Source organism: Zalophus californianus, chromosome 4 (genome assembly GCF_009762305.2).
Source record: "Zalophus californianus isolate mZalCal1 chromosome 4, mZalCal1.pri.v2, whole genome shotgun sequence".
NCBI lineage: Eukaryota > Metazoa > Chordata > Mammalia > Carnivora > Otariidae > Zalophus > Zalophus californianus.
In genome coordinates, this window is record NC_045598.1 from 62,523,951 (window position 1) to 62,542,971 (window position 19,021).

The 19,021-nt window shown below is 37.2% G+C and overlaps 1 protein-coding gene across 9 annotated transcripts in view; it reads right to left on the minus strand.

Moving 5' to 3' along the window:
• Nucleotides 1-19,021, minus strand: part of SLC44A5 (solute carrier family 44 member 5) — a 360,746-nt gene that overhangs the window by 145,961 nt on the left and 195,764 nt on the right. For all 9 annotated transcript variants that reach the window (XM_027609451.2, XM_027609612.2, XM_027609801.2 and 6 more), the window contains one exon: nt 7,994-8,042. In XM_027609451.2, coding sequence (XP_027465252.1) covers nt 7,994-8,042 — 49 coding nt within the window. The remainder of the gene's footprint in view (nt 1-7,993; nt 8,043-19,021) is intronic.

Genomic DNA, 19,021 nt, shown 5'->3' on the forward strand with positions numbered 1-19,021 from the left:
ACTTTAAAGACTTTATGTTTTGCTATTCCTCTGTCTGAAGTGCCACGACCTCAATCTTTGTATGGCTAGTTCCTCCTTACAATTCGAGTCTCATTTCAATTGTCAGCTCTATAAAGAGGTCTACTGTGGCCACAAAGTCTATATTAGAGCCCACCCCCATCCTCAGCTATGCATTATCACATCATACTGTTCTGTTTTCTTCCTCATAATTTCCACTTTGTGATACTGTCATGTTCATTTCTCAGATGTTGTCTCCCCTGTCTCTTCCCTCTTCCAAAAAACAGGTGCCTTGTCTATCTTGCTTATCACTGTATCTTTAATGTCTAGAGGATATTGGGCAAATAACAGGTGACCAATACATATTTGTTGAATGAAAATAAATGAATACTAATCTTTGGAATAGCAGCCACATAAGACATCCACAGCTAAGAGGTCCTGTGTTCTCTTCCACTGCTTGTACTTCCTACATTGAACCATAAAGTTTTTTTCAGTTGTCTGTTTCTTCTATTATCTAATTCCTTGAAGACAAGGACATCCTATCTTTGTATTATCACCCACTAGCATAATTCTTACCACAGAGTTATGTGTATTATAAATATTTGTTCAATGACTAAAGGAAAACAAGTCTGGGGAGGAAGCAGAGTGACACAGAACCTATGGATAAACACAAGGGTGAACCACACAAGAGGCTGAATAATGGCCATAGCACTCACTATTGTATTTGAGGCAAAACAGTCACCATATATGAGTAAAGCCTTACTTACAGGTTTGAACTCTAGGACTTTAAAGTCATATTTAAAGCTCTTGCTGAGAAGCTATCCAAATTCTAAACCATTTTCAAATGACATTGGTGTGACATGGGAGCTCAAATTCCTAAATGCAACTCTCAGCTAATAGGAAAATAACATCAGAGTTCTCTGAGCTATTTGCACTACTAGGGCTTATGTAATACACCTCATACCAATTTTCAATTCAATTAGTTTTTATGAAGTGTCCACAGAGGGCATGACATTCTATGCAGTGCAGATCCAAGTATGCTACGTCAAGGCAGGTCAAAGGTTTATAGGTCCCAGTGTAAAAAGTTCAGTTTATTCTGTTTATCTCATTCATTTTATGTTAGAGCAAAGTCATTAAAATGTTATGACCATTTGCTTGACCTGTGGTCCAAGTCTGAAAAAATAAAGTCCAAATTGCTACAATTGGCACTCTATGATAAAGGTCATATATTATCTTCTCAGGACATGGAGATGAAATTTGTTTATTTTATTTATTTTTCCATGGGAAAGCTCACCTGAAAGATGCAGATTAAAAGAATATTAACATTTATAAGCATAGCTATGAAAGAAATAACCCATTCTTTATAAACAGAATGCTATCTAAGGAGTAGATGCTCTAGCTAATGGTATATTGAGGGGGGGAAAAAGCCAGCCCTCATCATTAATTATTCACATATATACTGAATGCAGATCTCTGTGCTTCAAGAGAATTATAAGACAGATGACAAAATAATACATGAGTACAAGTTAAAAAGCAATCACAACTAGAATGTACTGAATATCATTCACAGCAAAAGCTGCAGGATTTCAGTGGAGGAAGATACTCTGAGACTGGGGTCAGAAGGGGTGGATCCTGCGCAGGGCCATTAAGCAAGGAAGACTACCACTTTATGTAACAGTAAGGTGCTTCCCCAAACCTTGAGAGAATAGAAAATAATGCTGCTTTCTGAGAGTTAAACTAAGAAATCAACACATAATTAAAGCAGAGATGTACATAGTCACTTCAATGATACTATAAGCCTCCCAGTCCAACAAGCCTGATATTAAACATATTGACTTTATTAACATATCTAAAGAGAATTGCAAATAATGATCAAACAGATCTGCCCTTCAAGCACTCTCTGGGTTAAGGCACCAAATCAAACTCATGTGAGGACCCAATTCCGTTGATAGACACCATAGGCGGCCAACACCTGATGCCATTAGGCAATCTACTCATGCAATTCCCTCGTTTGAACTATACACTCATCAGGCAATCTTTTAATAATTAGGTTTCTCATGTAGTTTGTCTAAAGGGAGCAATGTGCTGGTCAGGCCAACATGAACACCAGGTCTGCTCAGCAATTAAATTTCTTAACGTAAATTACTGCATTGGTATTCTGGTTTTATACATCAGTCTCTTGTGAGATTTATTAGTGCCAGTCATCATCCCTGAGTTGTTGTAATTCTAGGCCACTGACATAATAAATTTTCAGACCCTGCAGAAGTATACAGGACTGGTTTGATTCAACAGAAATTTCATTCAAGTGTTTAGAAACCCCAGAGAGAGAGAGAGAGAGAGAGAGAGAGAGAGAGAACCAAGGGGAGGAAGAGTAGTTTACGCAGATATAGTAAGACAAATTTGTGTAGGGATTTGAATTTAGTATTAAGGCATGGGAATTAATATTTAGCAGTAGGAACTCACTGGTGAAATTTGAGTAGGGGTGCGACATGATCAAAATGTTACTACTTAGCAGAACTCATGGTTTAATTGAAGAATTAGCCAAGCAAACAACTAATTACGATACAGTATTATAAGTATGCAGAGTATTCTGAGAGCACCAAAGAAAGTACCTGCAGTTTACTCTAGGGATGATCAGGGAGTATTTCTCAGAAGAGAAAACTTACAGTATTTTTTTAAGGTTTTATTTATTTTTTTAAGATTTTATTTATTTATTTGAGAGAGACAGAGGACAAGAGGGGAAGCGGCAGAGGGAGAGGGAGAAGCAGACTCCCCACCGAGCAGGGAGCCCAACATGGGGCTCCATCCCAGGACCCTGGGATCATGACCTGAGCCGAAGGCAGATGCTTAACTGACTAAGACACCCAGTCACCCCCTTACAGTTTTTTATTACACTTTAATATTCTTTCAAATTTTCCTCTTTATTTACATACTTTTTTAGTTAAAAGAAATATATCAATATTTCAAAGAGCCTTGGAAGTACATTTCTGACTTTCTACTAAATATTCCTACCTGGATATGCCACAGGAATCCCAAACTCAACATTTCAAAATCTAAATTTATGGTTTTCTCTGCCCTTCCTAACTATCCTTCTTCTCCTCATGTGTTTCCTGCTTTGGTGATCATAACTACAATCCATCTGAATATCAGGCACAGCCATGCTAAACTCTCTTTTCTATCCCCAACATACAGTCAGTCCAAAAGCTTTAAAGGTTTTGCCTTTTCATTACCTCTTAAACTTCTCTCCCAGGGCCACTGTCTTAGTCCACGTTTTAATCATTTCTCAGCTGGATTACTGAAATAGTCTTCTAAATGGAATCCTGCCTTCATTCCAACTAGCGTCTATCCTTTCCAGCACATCTTCAGTTTTGAAGCTAGGGTGATAGTTCATTTAGTCATCCAACAAATACATAGGTGTCAGGGACTGTCTAAACCCAGGGATAGAATGATGAACAAAAGAGACAAGGTTCTTGCTTTTCACTGACCTGATACTCTAGACAGGACATTAATTACGTAAGCAAAGAAATGACTAAAGCAGTTTTTCAGTAGTGATAAATATTATAAAGTAACTACAATTAAATGATATGGCAGAGAGTGACTATGTTAACTAACTGGAATTTAAATGAAAAGTTGAAACTACTAAAAAAAAAAGGGAGAGACAGAGTGACTAGGGGACTGGGTTGTCATTAAGGCCTCTTAGGCAACGGCAGTTAGGAGCAGGATGATAAGAGGTAGCCAGCCACATAAAGGTTTGGGGGCAAAACATTTCAGGCAGAGGAATAACAAACACAAAATCTCCAAGATGGATGTAAGTTTAGAATGTTCAAATATTTGGAAGAAAGCAAGTGTAGCTACAATGAGAGGATAGAGAGAGAAAGAGTGGTAGAGGATAAGGTCAGTGAATTACACAAAGGGCACTCATGTAAGGCCCAGTAAGTTTGAGTTTTAATCAAAGTGCTATGGGAAACTATTGAAAATATATAAGTAGAAGAGCTGCGTAATTTCATCTATGATTTGAAAGTTCCCTCAGGGTCTTGTGTGGATAACGGATTTAAGAAAAGCAGGAGTCTAAGAAGGAAGACGATGCTAGGGTCCAGTGCAAAGGTATAGGCAGGATGTATAGAGCCATGGATGCAGGAAGGATGGAGAAGCAGTTGGCTTGGTGATAGATTGTGGAGCTAAAGCCAATAAGACTTCCTATGGAGTGAATGCGGGACATGAGAAAAAAATAAGAAACCAAGGATCTGTAACCTAATGGATATTGGTGTCATTTTCTGAGATGGAGAAGACTGAGGGGGGAGGTTTTAGAACTCTGGGGAAAGAGTAGGAATCAAGAGCTCGGTTGGGCCACATTAAGTAAGAATAAGTATTGGGAATTCAAAGAGACATGTCAAGTAGGCAGCTAAATCCAGAAATACAGAGATCAATGGAAGAGTCATTGGTAACTATACAAGCTTGGGAGTCATTGACCTACAGATAATACTTAAAGTTATTGGCTTAGTCTGAAAATAGACTAGAAGAGTAGATGGCCAAGGACCGAGTCCTGTGGCGTCCCAACATACGGAGATCAAGCAAAGATTGAGGAAACTGAAAAGTAGAGACCAATGAGATAACAGAATCTTCAGGTGAGTATAAGGTCAAGGAAACCAAGAGAAAAGAGTGTTTCAAAAAGTTGAGTGGTCAACTTTGTCAAACGTTGCTGCGAGGTTAAAACAAAAGACACCACCCACTGCGCTTGGAAAGATGGAAATCATTGGTAACCTTCTCAAAATCAGTGTGAAGAGAGTGTTAGAGGACAAATCACTACTGGAGAGAATGTGAGGGAAGAGAGGAAGTTACAAGCCATTTTGACTTACAAAATAGTTTGAAATAAAAAGCCTATATCCATAGCACTCCCTTTGAAAACTTTTAGTCTCCAAATGTGAAAGGAAATGGACGGAAGTAAAAATAAATGTTATAATAGGTATAACAAAAAAGCACACCGATTACTTCAACAAGTAGCCAATATAACTGCATAAATTTAAGAGGCAGCATTGTATTCTCACAATAACTTGAGATGTCTACTTGATAATGGCACTTTAGAAGTCACAAGAGGACATCACACCAGTACGGTACTTTCCATGTGTATCACTTAGGCCATAAGCGGGACTCTTCCTTCTGTGCTTTGGCATTAAGAGTTGAATCAGTTGTGAAATTTCATGGCTGAAAAGGACTTAGAGGTCATTTAGTCCAACTCCTTTGTGTGAATGAATCCCCTCTACCACATCCCTAATGAATGCTGCTTCTTTCTCTTCTTGACCCTCTTTCATGATAGTGGATCTGCCACATCCTCCCAGGGCTTCAGGTAGAAATAAATGCGTCTTATTACATTTCAGACAGATTTCCCACCCTTCATAATAACAGTTATTTTCAGCACTGTGAAACCTCCCAATTTGATTAGTATGAGTCCTCTGTCCTTCATCTGTTTTGTGTATAAAGGAAAAAAAGGCAATTATGGAACATGTCGGCCTTTTATTTCTATTTACCTGTCTACCTATATGCTGCCTCTTTCCAGAAAAAAACAAAAAACAAAAAACCTTAAATGAAATGACTTAAAACACCTGGGTGCAATAGTTATTAAAATAGAAATAGAAATTTCAAACTCCCGAAAAGAAATTCTTGACTCAAAGACTAATGTAGTTGCTGGCACTGAAATTAAATTTATCAGTGGGCTTTCTAGAATTCAGTACGAAAGGAGAAATATAGTGGATTACACAGTTCTCCTTATCTAACAGAAGAAAGTATACTAATTCTCCATTAAATGAAAAATTTTTTCTTAGTTCTAAATTACAAGAGGAATTTCTTATGTAGCATCTTACAAAAGAGCATTATTTCTTTGTTTTCTATTTGCAGTCATTTTCCCTGCCATTTCATTTTTACCAACCTCACAGTCTCAATCCAATGTTAAAAATAAAACTTATAAAAAAGTCTTTTGAATATAGGGGACAAAGCCTGAGCACTGGATAACTACTTTTCAAAAGGGACTAGAAAAACACCTTAAACTATCAAAATCATCCTTTGGGGGGGGATCAATATTATGGGGCATTGGTTCCCATAGGTCCAATTCTTAGTGGATGGGAACAAATGAGAAACTGAGTTAATATCTCCTATGGTACTACCATCATTCCTTCACCTCTCCTAGAAGTAACTACAGTTGGGTGATTACTGGGTACAAATGATATCCTTGTGAACTGAGAGAGGTGTACAGAACATGGTCGACTGAGAAGCAGAGAATGCTGAAAGGGTTGGCCTGAATATCTGATAATAATTTGGATCGCTCAGAAGAGAAGTGATACCTGTAAGCAAAAGGTATTACTACAGCTGGCCCTGCTGCGAGGGGTAATGTGAAGAATTTGGGCTTTCTCATTTGCTCATTAAACACTCCAATTAGTTTCCCAGGAAGGGCATTATAGGAAAGTTACAAATGAGTCAACTGTGTCTTCCTATAGTTAAGCCCCTGTGGTTTTAACAATACTTTTTCCTGTTCTTGGATTAGAGAGTAGGGGAGGTATGCCCACATAATGACCATTGCACCTTTGAAGGCTTCTGTGGTACCTAAGACATCACAAAAGGCCCTCAGTAAAAATAAATTACTTTGCTCATAGTGATTATCACAGTGGGTTAGACTTTACCTGGACTCCCTGCTTCCATCATTAAACTCTAAATAACTAAAGACAGATCTCAACTCCTTCCCCACACCTAAAGCCAGCCAGGCATAGCTCTGCTTTCTTCTCTATAGCTAGAAAAGGCACACCTTTCATCTGTATTTTGTCCATCCAAATGTGGCAGCACATTATTATTATTATTATTATTATTTTTATTATTATTATTACTGCTACAAGTACTACTACTGTTGAATCTGGGTTATATCTTGAGGTCCCTTAAGGCCAATAAGCTAGATTCGATTCTCACAAATTAGTTACTGTGAAATCAATGCAAGTGTAGTAAAAGTAACCTACATACTGAATGAGGCTGTTTGTATACTGGACAACAGAATGTATGCATGGTGTTACCATGGAAAGAATGAGAAATTTCAGACTTAATCTAAAGAAGGCATTGGTACACCTTTGAATAAGTAACCCCAAACAAACAACTTGGCTTTCTTCAGAATTAGAAAAAACTGAACACATATTTGTTTAAAGCCAGGATATTGTAGGCACAGTAAATGCTAATGTCCATGCTGATGGTTGGCAAGTGCAAACAAGCATGCTGATCATTATTTCATCCAGCAGTTTATTATGACAAATGCCAGAAATCAAAGTCAAAGCTAAGCAAAACCCAGCTACCAACAGCATAATTTTCTCCTCATTTTTACCTATTCTACCCTGCAAATCCCTTTCTGATTAGCAGGAATCCTGGAAAAGAGGGTAAAAATAATAATAAAAGAGGCCTGTGAATTATTGGATAGTGTTTAAATGCCACACAACTTTGAGAGAGAAGCACCAGTTGAGACAAGTACCTATTTCCCTAGAGCAGTCTAAAATATCTGAAAGCTTACACAATGCAATGGTGAATGGTTGTCTCTAAGAAAGCTCTCTGCTTTTGGAAGCTGAGTAGCACAAATACCTGGTGTAGAAGAAGTTGGCATAGCAACTCTGCATTTGCAGTGGTGAATCACAGAGTAAACAGGTGCATAAAACAACTACTCAAATGTGTTTGCTTCTCTACAAAGTGGTTACATCTTGTAGAGCATTTTTAGGCTTCTCTTTTTGAGAAATACAAACTTTTCAGTCTAATAATTTAAGGCATTTCATTTGCTGAATAAGAGAGGATATTCATGAGTCATGGAAAGATTTATTCTCTGTATTTTCTCTATATAAATGAGGTGACATTTAGGCTAAAAATAAGTCATTTCCCCTTCATAGAAGATACAATACTCCATTGACCAGAAAATGGTACCCAAAGTAAGCTTTCTGTGTTTGTTAAAAAATATATTTCCAAGAAAAAAATTGCTTACCTCTTGGCAACAGGCCCCTTGAAATTAGGATCAAATGTCCTCGGATAACCTGCATTTAAAACAAAGAACTTTTTAAGCATATATGCCAATGAAATGGCAAATAAATACATATAAGATATTAATAAAGAAAAATCTACATCTTGGCTACTACCCAGTACAATGTTGAATTCATTCTTTGGTCCAGGGAAACATCCATTATGCCTTGGCTATATCTGCCAATCTTTTCCCTCTCTCCAATAAGAAGCAAGACCGGGAAGAGTTAAGGACCATATTCTATGCATACCATACACATAGCTCCCCCACTGTTCTGTGTGGCAACATTATAGATTCCATCCAGGGTAGCAAAACTCAGAGGCCTTCTGGTCTGCAAAGCCGTTCTACCATCTGCCATCATCAAGTATTGCTGAGTGTTCATGAGGTGCACAGTATAATAGAGATGCCTGCTTATCTGGTTCTCCCCTTTCTCTCAGTAGATTAGGCTTTCCTTCAAGAAGTTGAAATATTAGTTGGTCTCTGCTACATTGGCTATATGGTATATACAAATCATTATTATATTATATAAATGTTATTTTTAATTGAATTTTTAAAGATCTTATTGGCAGGCTTCATGCCATCTGGGGAGATTCATTTATTATTGCATTATGATTATGATATATTACTCCTGTTTTTTTTCTCTTTTTAAAATGATATTTAAACTTTGAATGGCTATCATTCTTGATTATTTTTGTGTATATTTTTCTTGTACAAATTTTTATATAAACTTTCTTTTCATAGCATATCATGAATATCTATGTCAATAAATTTGTATCTACAACTTTATTTTTTAGTGGCTGAAACATTTAATTGTATGAAAGCCTGTTATTTAAATTTACCAGTCCTCTTTTGAACTTTCAGATTCTTTCAGTTTTTCTTTAATAAACATTGCTGTGATGAACATTCTTGTTAAATTTTTGCACACATCCTTAATGTTTCCCTTAAAATAAATGTCTGAAAGTTTAATACCCACATGTAGACATTTCTTAAGAATTAAAATATAATGGCAAATTACCCTTCAAAAAGCTTGCGTTTGTTTATATTCCTATAAACAATGAGAATGCCTGTTTTTCCATAGTCTCTCAGCAGTGCTAGTTATTATCAGTTTTCCTCTTTTTTTTTTTTAATTTTTAAACAGGACAAGGTACACATAGAATGGCCTTTTCCCAGGATGTACTGTGTAATGAGACCCAGGACTAAGTTCTGTAAAATCATTTCTGGTCAGTGATCTGTATTTTGCAAACCCAAACCCTCGATGCTTCTCCCCCAGCCTAAGCATTCCCACCTCCTCCTCCAGGGATTTGTCCCTGTGAGAAGGCCTATCCTGAAAATAAAGAGAGCATTTCAAAAGGGACTGGCAAAAAAAAAAACCCATGTGTCAGCAACCTGACTCTGCCTGTAAATGGGGACTTGAGTTCTGAGGACTCAGAGGCCTCTTCACTGTAATCACAGGCTGAGGACAAAATAACAGAAAGGTAAGGACACACACAGAACAGAAATCTAAGAGCCAGTCAGTGAATATTCATAAAGCACCTATGATATGCCGAGAGTGCCAAGGGCACAGAAGATCTATAAGGCATGGCCCCTATCTTGGAGACCTTAGCAACTGGTGGGACAAGATCAATATTTGATTCGTTCAACAAATACTTCTTGAGAATCTTTATTTACCAGGCCCTGTGTTGTAACATATAAACATTGACTATACCATATAAAACAATCAAGAGCTAAATTGTGTGGTTATCTGCCTTAAGTGTTATAGGAGTTCTAAGAAAGGAGGTTTCATCAAGGACTAGAACAGTCAAGAGGGTCTCATTCAAGAAGTGAGAGTTTTATGAAAGATTAGAATAAAACAAGAGGGAAAAGAGAAACATTTTGGGTGGATGAAACCAGAATTCTGTTCAATTCAGGAACTATTCATTGATCACCTATTATGTGTTCTGCATTAAAAGAGGCACTGCAGGGGATACAAGCTTTACTGAAAACAGTCTCTGTCTTCAACAAGCTAATGAACTGATGAGCAGGGAGAGAAATAAGAAAAGTACAAAAATTACTATAATACAAAGCCAAACATGATATCATAAGAGGGGTACAAAGAAAGTGTTATGAGAGTTCCAGAGAAGGAAAGGTCACTTTTAGTTGAGATTAGTAAGGAAGGGTTCCTAGAGCCACAACATTTTGGGATGGACAGGTGAAGTTTAGACCTGTAGCAATGAATGAAGTCACAGAGATGATTAATGTGGTTGGGGGGATGGTGAAAAACTCAGTTTTATTGGAGTAATGGATAATGGGATAAGGGGGAGGAAGCTCAATAGATACCACAGGATCAGACTACAGAAAGGCTGAAAAATTGGGATGGAATTTATTTTATACATCCTAGGCCACAGGGAGGCATAGAAGGATTTTGAATGAAGGAATGACATGATAAAAGCAGTGCTTAAGGAGAGCAATCCAGCAGCAGTATACAAGTTGTATGGCAAAATGCAAAGTCAAGGAGATCAACTTAGGAGCCCATTGTAATAATAGAGGTGAAGTAATGGGAGCCACTGCCCAAGTGGTGGTAGAAGTGATGGAAAGAGAGATTCAAGATTCATTACGGAATGTTGTGTGGCACAGAAGTCAGGAGCAATCGTTTCACCTCTGAGTCTTGGTTTCCATATTTGTAAATGGGGATAACAACAGTACAGATGCCATAAAGTTGTTATGAAGATTCAATGAATTAATACCTGTAAAAGTGCTTAGAACAGAGTCTGGCACTTAGTACGTCCCCAGTGAATATTCATTATTAGTGAAGGTAATTGCATGAAAAAAAAATAAACAGAACTTGATGAATGACTTGGGCGGTAAAAGAGAGAAGTTAAAGATGGCTTCAAATCAAGTGACTATAGACCTAGAATCCGTAATTCTCAATCACTTTTAGTCTTTTGCCTAGGCTTAAGGAAAGATTGATGCTACTGAAATAGTTTGGGAACATTAGTAGGTGGAAGAAATTTCAGAGTTGTTATAAGAAAAAGAACATGAGATTGATTTTGAAGTGACATCTGATTATAAATCCATCATTCAACCAGAGTTAAGAAACAGGAGTCTTGGGTCAAGTCTTGAGATAAATATGTGGAAGTCACAAAGTTTATATCATGAAGTGATGAACTCCATTAAGAAGAACTTCAGGATCTGTCAATTATGTTATTTTAACAACCAGAACAATACTATTGTTCTGGTTGTTAAAATAACATAATTGACAGATTATGTCTATTGACATAATTGACATATATGACAGATTATTATACTATTTAATGCTAAAAACTATTAACATGTTTTTAGCATTAAATCCTAAGTGCTTTACCAAGTGCTTCATTTGCATTGTTTTGCTAACTTTGATACATAACCTTATTATGTAGGTAGATTGGAAACCATTATTAGCCTCGCTTTACATATTAAAAAACACAAGGCATAGAGAGGCTAAGAACGTGCCCCACCTGGGATCCCCTCTGTCTAATCTTATTGTGGCAGAACAGATCCCACGGGCCATACCCTACAACGCCAACATTGGTTTCTACTCCAAGGGGAAGTGTATAAAATGTTTCCTGTTTGAGACAGTCCATATATACTTGAGTGTTGAGTTCTCTGACACACTGTCAACTTCTCTTTTCCCGACTGCTTCTCTAACTTTGCCCAACTGGAAACTGACCTCCTCACAATTAACGGTAAAAGGTAAAATTAAACAGTTACAGGAAGGGAAACAGAAAAGTGACATTCAGGAAAGCTAAAGAATTCCAAGAAAGAGGGAAGATTATAAATTCCACAGAAAAATGATTACTAAATGAATGCTTATTTGTATCTGGGACTGCTATAAGTACTTTGCACATAAATCTGCCATTTTGCACAATTCCACAGAGAACGCAATGTGAATTGTACTCCCTTGCACTGTGCAATGCAATACCCCCAGTATATTTAGTATGTTATTTAATGCTCCATAATTCTATGAGGTGTGTCATTGTTATCATTCCATTTTACAAATGAGGAAGTTGAGGTACAGAGGGTGAGCTAATTTGCCCTAGCCCCTCAGCTAACAAGAGGTGCAGGTGGGATTGGAAAGCCTATATTGAGCCACTTGGCAGGAAGTTGCTCATTGGTGATCTCAAAGAAATTCCACAGATGAGTGGGGAGAGGAGGCAGATGAAAAGGGATTAGCAACTTACATTGATCTTTAATTGTTCACTTTTTACATTAAAGATAGGCAGAAGTTCTTTAAGAGTATCTAGGCTGGAGGGGCACTTGGCTGGTTCAGTCAGGAGAGCATGTGACTCAATCTCAGGGGTCGTGAGTTTGAGCCCCACGTTGGGTGAAGAGATTACTTAAAAACAAAAAAAAGTATCTAGGCTGCTTCCCATTTTGATGTGATTTGTACCTCACAAAGCGAAAAAGTGGATCACAGTGTAAATGAAATGCTATTGTCAAATCTGTCTGAAAAGCTGACACTTTCTGATTGTAAATCCTGGTTGCCTTATATTTCAGGTGAAAATACACTAACACCACAGTCAAATGATAAGATTTAGCTGATTCCATATAGTAATGACAGCTGGAAAGTGATGACTTCAGCCTGCCCCATGTGCTGGAAGAATTTGTATTGTCATGCAAATTTTTTATTTCCTGAAATCAATACAGGCCCTTGCTTTTTCAGAGGCCCTCACGTGCTCTAATTGCATCTCTGGAATAAATAGACTGAAAGGCCAGCTAAGTGAAAAGAGCCACAATGCTGAACTATCACATGGCTTAGCTAGCTGAATATAATTCATATTTCTAACTTACAGAAAAAAATTATAATTAGGTAATCATTTTAAGAGCCTCTTAAGTTCATGTGATTTTCAGATCACCAATTATTATGACAACAGAATCACTAAAAAATATTCATTATAGAAATTACACACTTGTTATTATAGTTAACAGTTTGTATTGCACTTATACAATGCAATTTTTGTTACTAGAAATCACTCATGAGGATTAAAGAAAATAGTCCAGGTAATTAATTTAGCTCATGGGTGTGGATTTCACATGACTCTCTTGAATGCAAATGGTAAGATAAAGCAGTCAGGCATGCTTGGAAAGACTCTTTTCTTTAAAAGCAAGCTGTATCGGGTGCCTGGGTGGCTCAGTTGGTTAAGCGACTGCCTTCGGCTCAGGTCATGATCTTGGAGTCCCGGGATCGAGTCCCGCATCGGGCTCCCTGCTCGGCGGGGAGTCTGCTTCTCCCTCTGACCCTCTTCCCTCTCGTGCTCTCTATCTCTCATTCTCTCTCTCTCAAATAAATAAATAAAATCTTAAAAAAAATAAAAATAAAAAAATAAAAGCAATGTTTCTCCAAGAAAAATTACAGTATAACTACCACTGATCAGTTACAAAAACCAAAAATCTGAGACCTTTAATTTTATTCCTTCTTCAGAGAATGTAATGTGGTTTAGACAGCAAAAAGGGAACTCTACAGTGGGGAAAAGTAGGACTTAGAACTGTTATGAATAACCAAGTGAGACAGCTTTCCACAAAGCAAGGGAAAATGGTATACTACAAAATTAAGTCTTGCCTTAATATTCAAAAACAGCTACCGGAAAACCGTGAATAATCAAATGCTTGTTTTACATTTGATTTTTACAAACATGTTTATGGTTCTGTCTATAACTGAAGGCCTGCCACTTCATCCAGGGAAAGGAGTCCCTTTCCTCCAAGTCTCAACAAGGATAAGGAATCACGTTCTTTGCCATTTCTTACAGGGAGATGTTCCTACTTCTCAGCCCAACACACAAGGCCTCTCACAAACGGGCCCGTATGGCCAGCTTCATCTCCTACCATCCCTTACTTCAAACTTGATCTTCTAGCAATTCTGTACTGCTATGATTCCAGCCCAAATCAGGTGTTCTGCATAGTGCCCTATGAACAGTATGCCTTTCCCCTCTTTGTTCTGTTGACAATGGCTAAAGAAATCCTACAGTTCTTACAAATTCCCCACTCATCCTCTAGGGGAAGGACGAGTACCAAAACATTCTACTGCCTACTGTGCCAGTGGGTGGGGCCCACTTTTGATTAGAGACCAATGCTTTGACTTTCATATAACCCCATCCCAAAGTAGCTAATTCCATTAATCTCTGAGACATACATTGCTGCACTTGGTACACTATGCCTTAAGGCATGTGCTATGGTAGACAGATGCCTACATCCAAATCCCCCAAATTTGTGAATATTTTACTTTACACGGCAAAAGGGACTTTGTGGGTGTGATTAAGTTGAGAACTATGAGATGGGGAGATCCTCCTGGATTACCTGGTTGAGCCCAATATAATTACAACAGTCCATACATGGGGAAGAAGGAGACAAAAACATCAAAGAAGGAGATGTGACTATGAAAACAAGGTTAGAGTGATGTGATAGGAGAAACTGGCCATTGCTGGCTTTGGAGATGGAAGGGAGTCATGAGCCAAGGAATGTGGCAACCTCTAGAAGCTGGAAAAAGTAAGAAAATGGATTCTTTCCTAGAGCCTCTAGAAAGAAATTCAGCTGGGCTTATCCTTTCATTTTAGCCCATTGAGACCTATTTTGGACTTCTGACCCCCAGAATTATAAGATAACAAATTTGTGTGATTATAAGCCACCACATTTGTGGTAATCATTACAGCAGCAAGAGGAAGCTAATATACATGACTGTTTCTCCTGGATTAATAGCTCCTTTAGGGTGGATACCAGATCTTGGTTATTATTCTATTGCTATTGCCTACTTTGGTGTCTCATATATACATACATAACAGGCACTCAATAGATGTTTCTGGAGTAAATTTTTATTAAATTTCAATGGAATTTTGAACTCATATGTTTAATTTAGATTATGAAAATACAAATAGGAGATCAATCTTGACAATTACCAGCTAATCATTGTAGATAGAGTTCAACCTGGATTAAAGGCAAGTTAATAGATTCCTAGAATTGCACTGATATGAAAAATTACCCTCTCTATTAACTCAGCATCCAATTTGTAATGTTAAGACCCGTAGGAGTTAACAAAGGAAGTAATGGAGACAGTATCCCATACTGGTGAATAAAAATTAGGCATCAAATTTCTTGGTATCAAATGTCATCTTTGCCATCTAAGAACTGTATGATCTTGGGAGAATTACTGTTTTTCTCTGTGAACTTCCATTTTGTCATCTATTAAAAGATAGTAGCAAAAAAATTTTTAAAAATAACAAAAGAAGGAAACAATTTCTGTCTTTGGGGTGACCACAGGAAGCAGTAAAATATATGTAAATTACCCTCATAACCAAAGTAGATCAGTGTAGAATCAATGCAACCCAACTTAAGCTGAATTGTCACCCTGAGTATAAGCAACACCAATAATTCTAGAAAGGTTTCCATGACTAAGTTGGATATGACATTTATGGAATAACCTTTTGGAGGAGAGGAATTTTGAGGATGCTTAAAGGGAAGAATGTGCCATGTGGGAAAGCTGGAAAAGGCACATGCTCAGCCATAGCAAAGAGTATTCCGGGGGGAGGAGACATGAGAGCAGTTAGAAGAATGACACACATCATCCGGAGTTGGAGTAGGATTTACAAATCCTCTCAAGTCTTCTGAGAAAGTAATACAATTGACATGTGTTTATGTATCTGTATGATGAAGAAATAGGAAAGTTAAGGCAGAGAGACTGACAAAAAGATTGCTGTCATATTTCAGAGATAAGATGGTAGGTGCCTGACTGAGGCTGCTGCAGTGAGAGAGGATGAGGCAATTCCAAAAGCACTGCAGAAGAATACATTTGGTGGGGGTGAAGGAAAGGGCAGGGTGCCATGCTTCATCACCTAATGACGGCAATGCCTCATGCAGAAAATGATGTGCATTCCAGAAACTCATCTAGGGCAGAAACATGACCCCACGTTGGACAAAGCAAGATTAATGGAAATGCAAATGAGACTCTTTCAGCACTGATTCATACCAAACAATACTGTGGTACCATGACCTTATAATGGTTGTTTTTCTCCCAGTCTGAGTAACTTTCTAAACATACAAAATGATAAATCACCCTATGTTACACCAAGAATGTCAAATCTCCTGCTTTAAGAAAGGGTTTTCTAATCACGGGGTTGGTTTCTAAATAGTTTGCATCATCATTTGCAATAATTCATCCTATATGAACACAAGTCACTAACATTAAGTTAAAATGTCAACCTTAGAAGCAATACGTAAAAGAAACAACCCCTACTTCCACTGAACGGGCAAAAGAAAACATTCATAAAGCACTCAGGCTGCTTCTTCATAGATTGATTTTATAGGCAGTGATGAAAGATGCACGTTTGGGGGCATTGGAAATGCACTTCTGAAAAAATGATTTTTCTTGACTACTGTGACAAAGCAGTGAATTTGTGCTATAGAACAGACATGAATTATTGGATAATCACATATCTTCTCAGAATAAATAAAATTCTGAATCAATATTGATTTAAAAAGAGAGTCTGGAAGCAAACAAGTACATGAATTGAGTTTGAAGGTTATCAGCTTAGGGTTTCTAATATTTCTTTCTAGCCATTTTTGTATTTATTGCCCAACATGAGGCACTCAAGAAAAAGAGCAATGACATACTCTAATTGCGCCGGAACAATTCCTTATTTTCTTCCAGTATCACAGGATATGCATTATCATAATGATTACACAAGACCCTATTCCCTTACATCCCAAAAAATATGACAATTTCACAATCAGAGATAGGAAATGAAGAGTATATTTACTTGCCCTGAATATAAAAATAAGTGACTTCATCTTGCCTTTCCATCTGCAGAATTCAAGCAATAACACAGTAAATGAATAAAGTTTGGGAGAAATGATAGTTTTCATCATTATACAGATACAAAAATGAACTTTTATAAAGAAGGAGAAAAAATTTTAAAGTTATAGTTGAGTAAAAGACTTTCTGTTGAACTTAAGAATAAACACTACTAAAGAAAAATAGCAAGAACTTGTCAATCTATCACAAATGCATGAAGCAGTTTGGTAGCTAGTGATAACATCTCTCCTACTTCTTCGTATTGTTCACAGGTTATTGATGAGAACAAAATTAAACTGCACATCAACTCTGGCTTTTGCCACAACTCAAGATAATAATCACTGGAAAAACATTCCTATTCCTGGGCCTGAATATAGGGAAGAAAACATGATTTTAGTGTATACTTTCTACCCACAAGGCATCATGATCCAACAAATAAAAACTAGAGGTGGAATATACTATTAGGATCTGTGTTAGATGAATGCCTCTACTTAATAGGATAATTGGGGGAAAATTGTGGTAAACTATGGTCTTTCACCAATGGGTTAGACTAGTCACTTAGAATGACAGATGGGGGAATAGCAGACAACAGGGATTACACAAAACCTACTGGATGACCCACCCTAAACTGCCATTTGCATTCAGAGAAGAGAAAGAGAGAAAGATATTAAGATTCTTCTTTCTCAGAGCTGGGGTAGGGGGAGTGGGTGTGTGTTACAGAACAAGACAATCACTTGGAATGGATGCCTGGGGATTTATCTCACTTCCTCCTATAGTCCCGGCTCCTTGGATCGAGTCAAAGACAAAATAGCCTGGATTTTATACTTGTAAATTCTATGGAGCATCTGTGAGGCAGAAATGCTCATGAATATTTTTTCCTCACAAAACGGATTTTCCACAAAGAGACTGAACATATTATGGTTCACTGTCAAAAGAAAACTTTGGTCTTACTTCTTTTACATTTTATATAAATTTGGAGGTGGGAGTGAAAGACTGGGGAAGGAAAATCTAGCACTCAAGACAAGGGTTTGCCTCATAATCTGCCATGACAGTAGTAATACAAAACGATGAAGATCAATCTGTAAGTAAAAGTTTACTTCTCAGCTTTAATTCCAGAAGTATGAGAGGTTCAACTCTCTCCATCCCCATAAAAACAACTACAAATTCTGGATAAAGTTTAAAGAATATCTTCTAAAGAGCACTGGAAAGCTTACAAAGCAGTGAAGAAATACCAGGCTAAAATCTAAGTGAAAGTGGGAACCCAGAGAGAGAAAGACACTACTAAAGCTACTGTAGCCTCAAAGATATTTACTAATTTAGCAAATTCAAGGAGCAAGGGCAACAGAAGACACAAACCAGAGGCTGCTCAGGATAAGGAGTCAAATAGGAAAACATCACTCCATTAAGTTGGAACTTCAAAGGGATATACTCTCAAAATGAAACCCACATCACCCCTAACAAAATCACCTTGACACTGAGCAGAAAGATAGGGGAAACACCCTCATTTGAATTTGCAGTGTATATGAAGTAATCTCAAGTGGGTTCAATCTGTAGGTATTCCTAGGCAGCTGACAAACATCAGACTTCTGATGGAATGTATCTTATTCTAAGAATTCTCACAAACAATTTTCCAAAGAAAATACACAGCAAACAATAAAAAATAACAAATTATATAAAGAAACAAGATACCATGAAAAAACTAGATATACAGAGACAACAGAAATAGCCCCATAAAGTCTTCAGATATTTGCATGATTAGTCCCAAATTATAAAACAACTACACTTAACGGGTTGTTTGTTTTGTTTTGTTTTGTTTTTTCAGAAATAGAAGACGAACTTGAAAATAAATGTGAAGAACTATGTTTTAAAACTACCTAGCAGATTCAAATATGAAGCAAATTGAATCTGGAAGTGAAAAACACAATAAATAAAACGTACAGCTCCATGGATAAGTTTGATAGCAGATTAGACACAGCTGAAGAGGCAACTGGCAAATAAGAAAGTAAGTCAAAACAAATTATTCAGAATGTAGCAGAAAGAAACTGAGAATGGAAAATATCAAAGACAATTTGATAAAATGAGCATAGGGTGAAAAGACTTAATATATGTCAAATCAGGTTTCCAGAAAGAGAAAATAAACATGATGGAGAGAGGCAATGAAAGAAAATAACCACTAACACAGAATAATTATCTAGTGA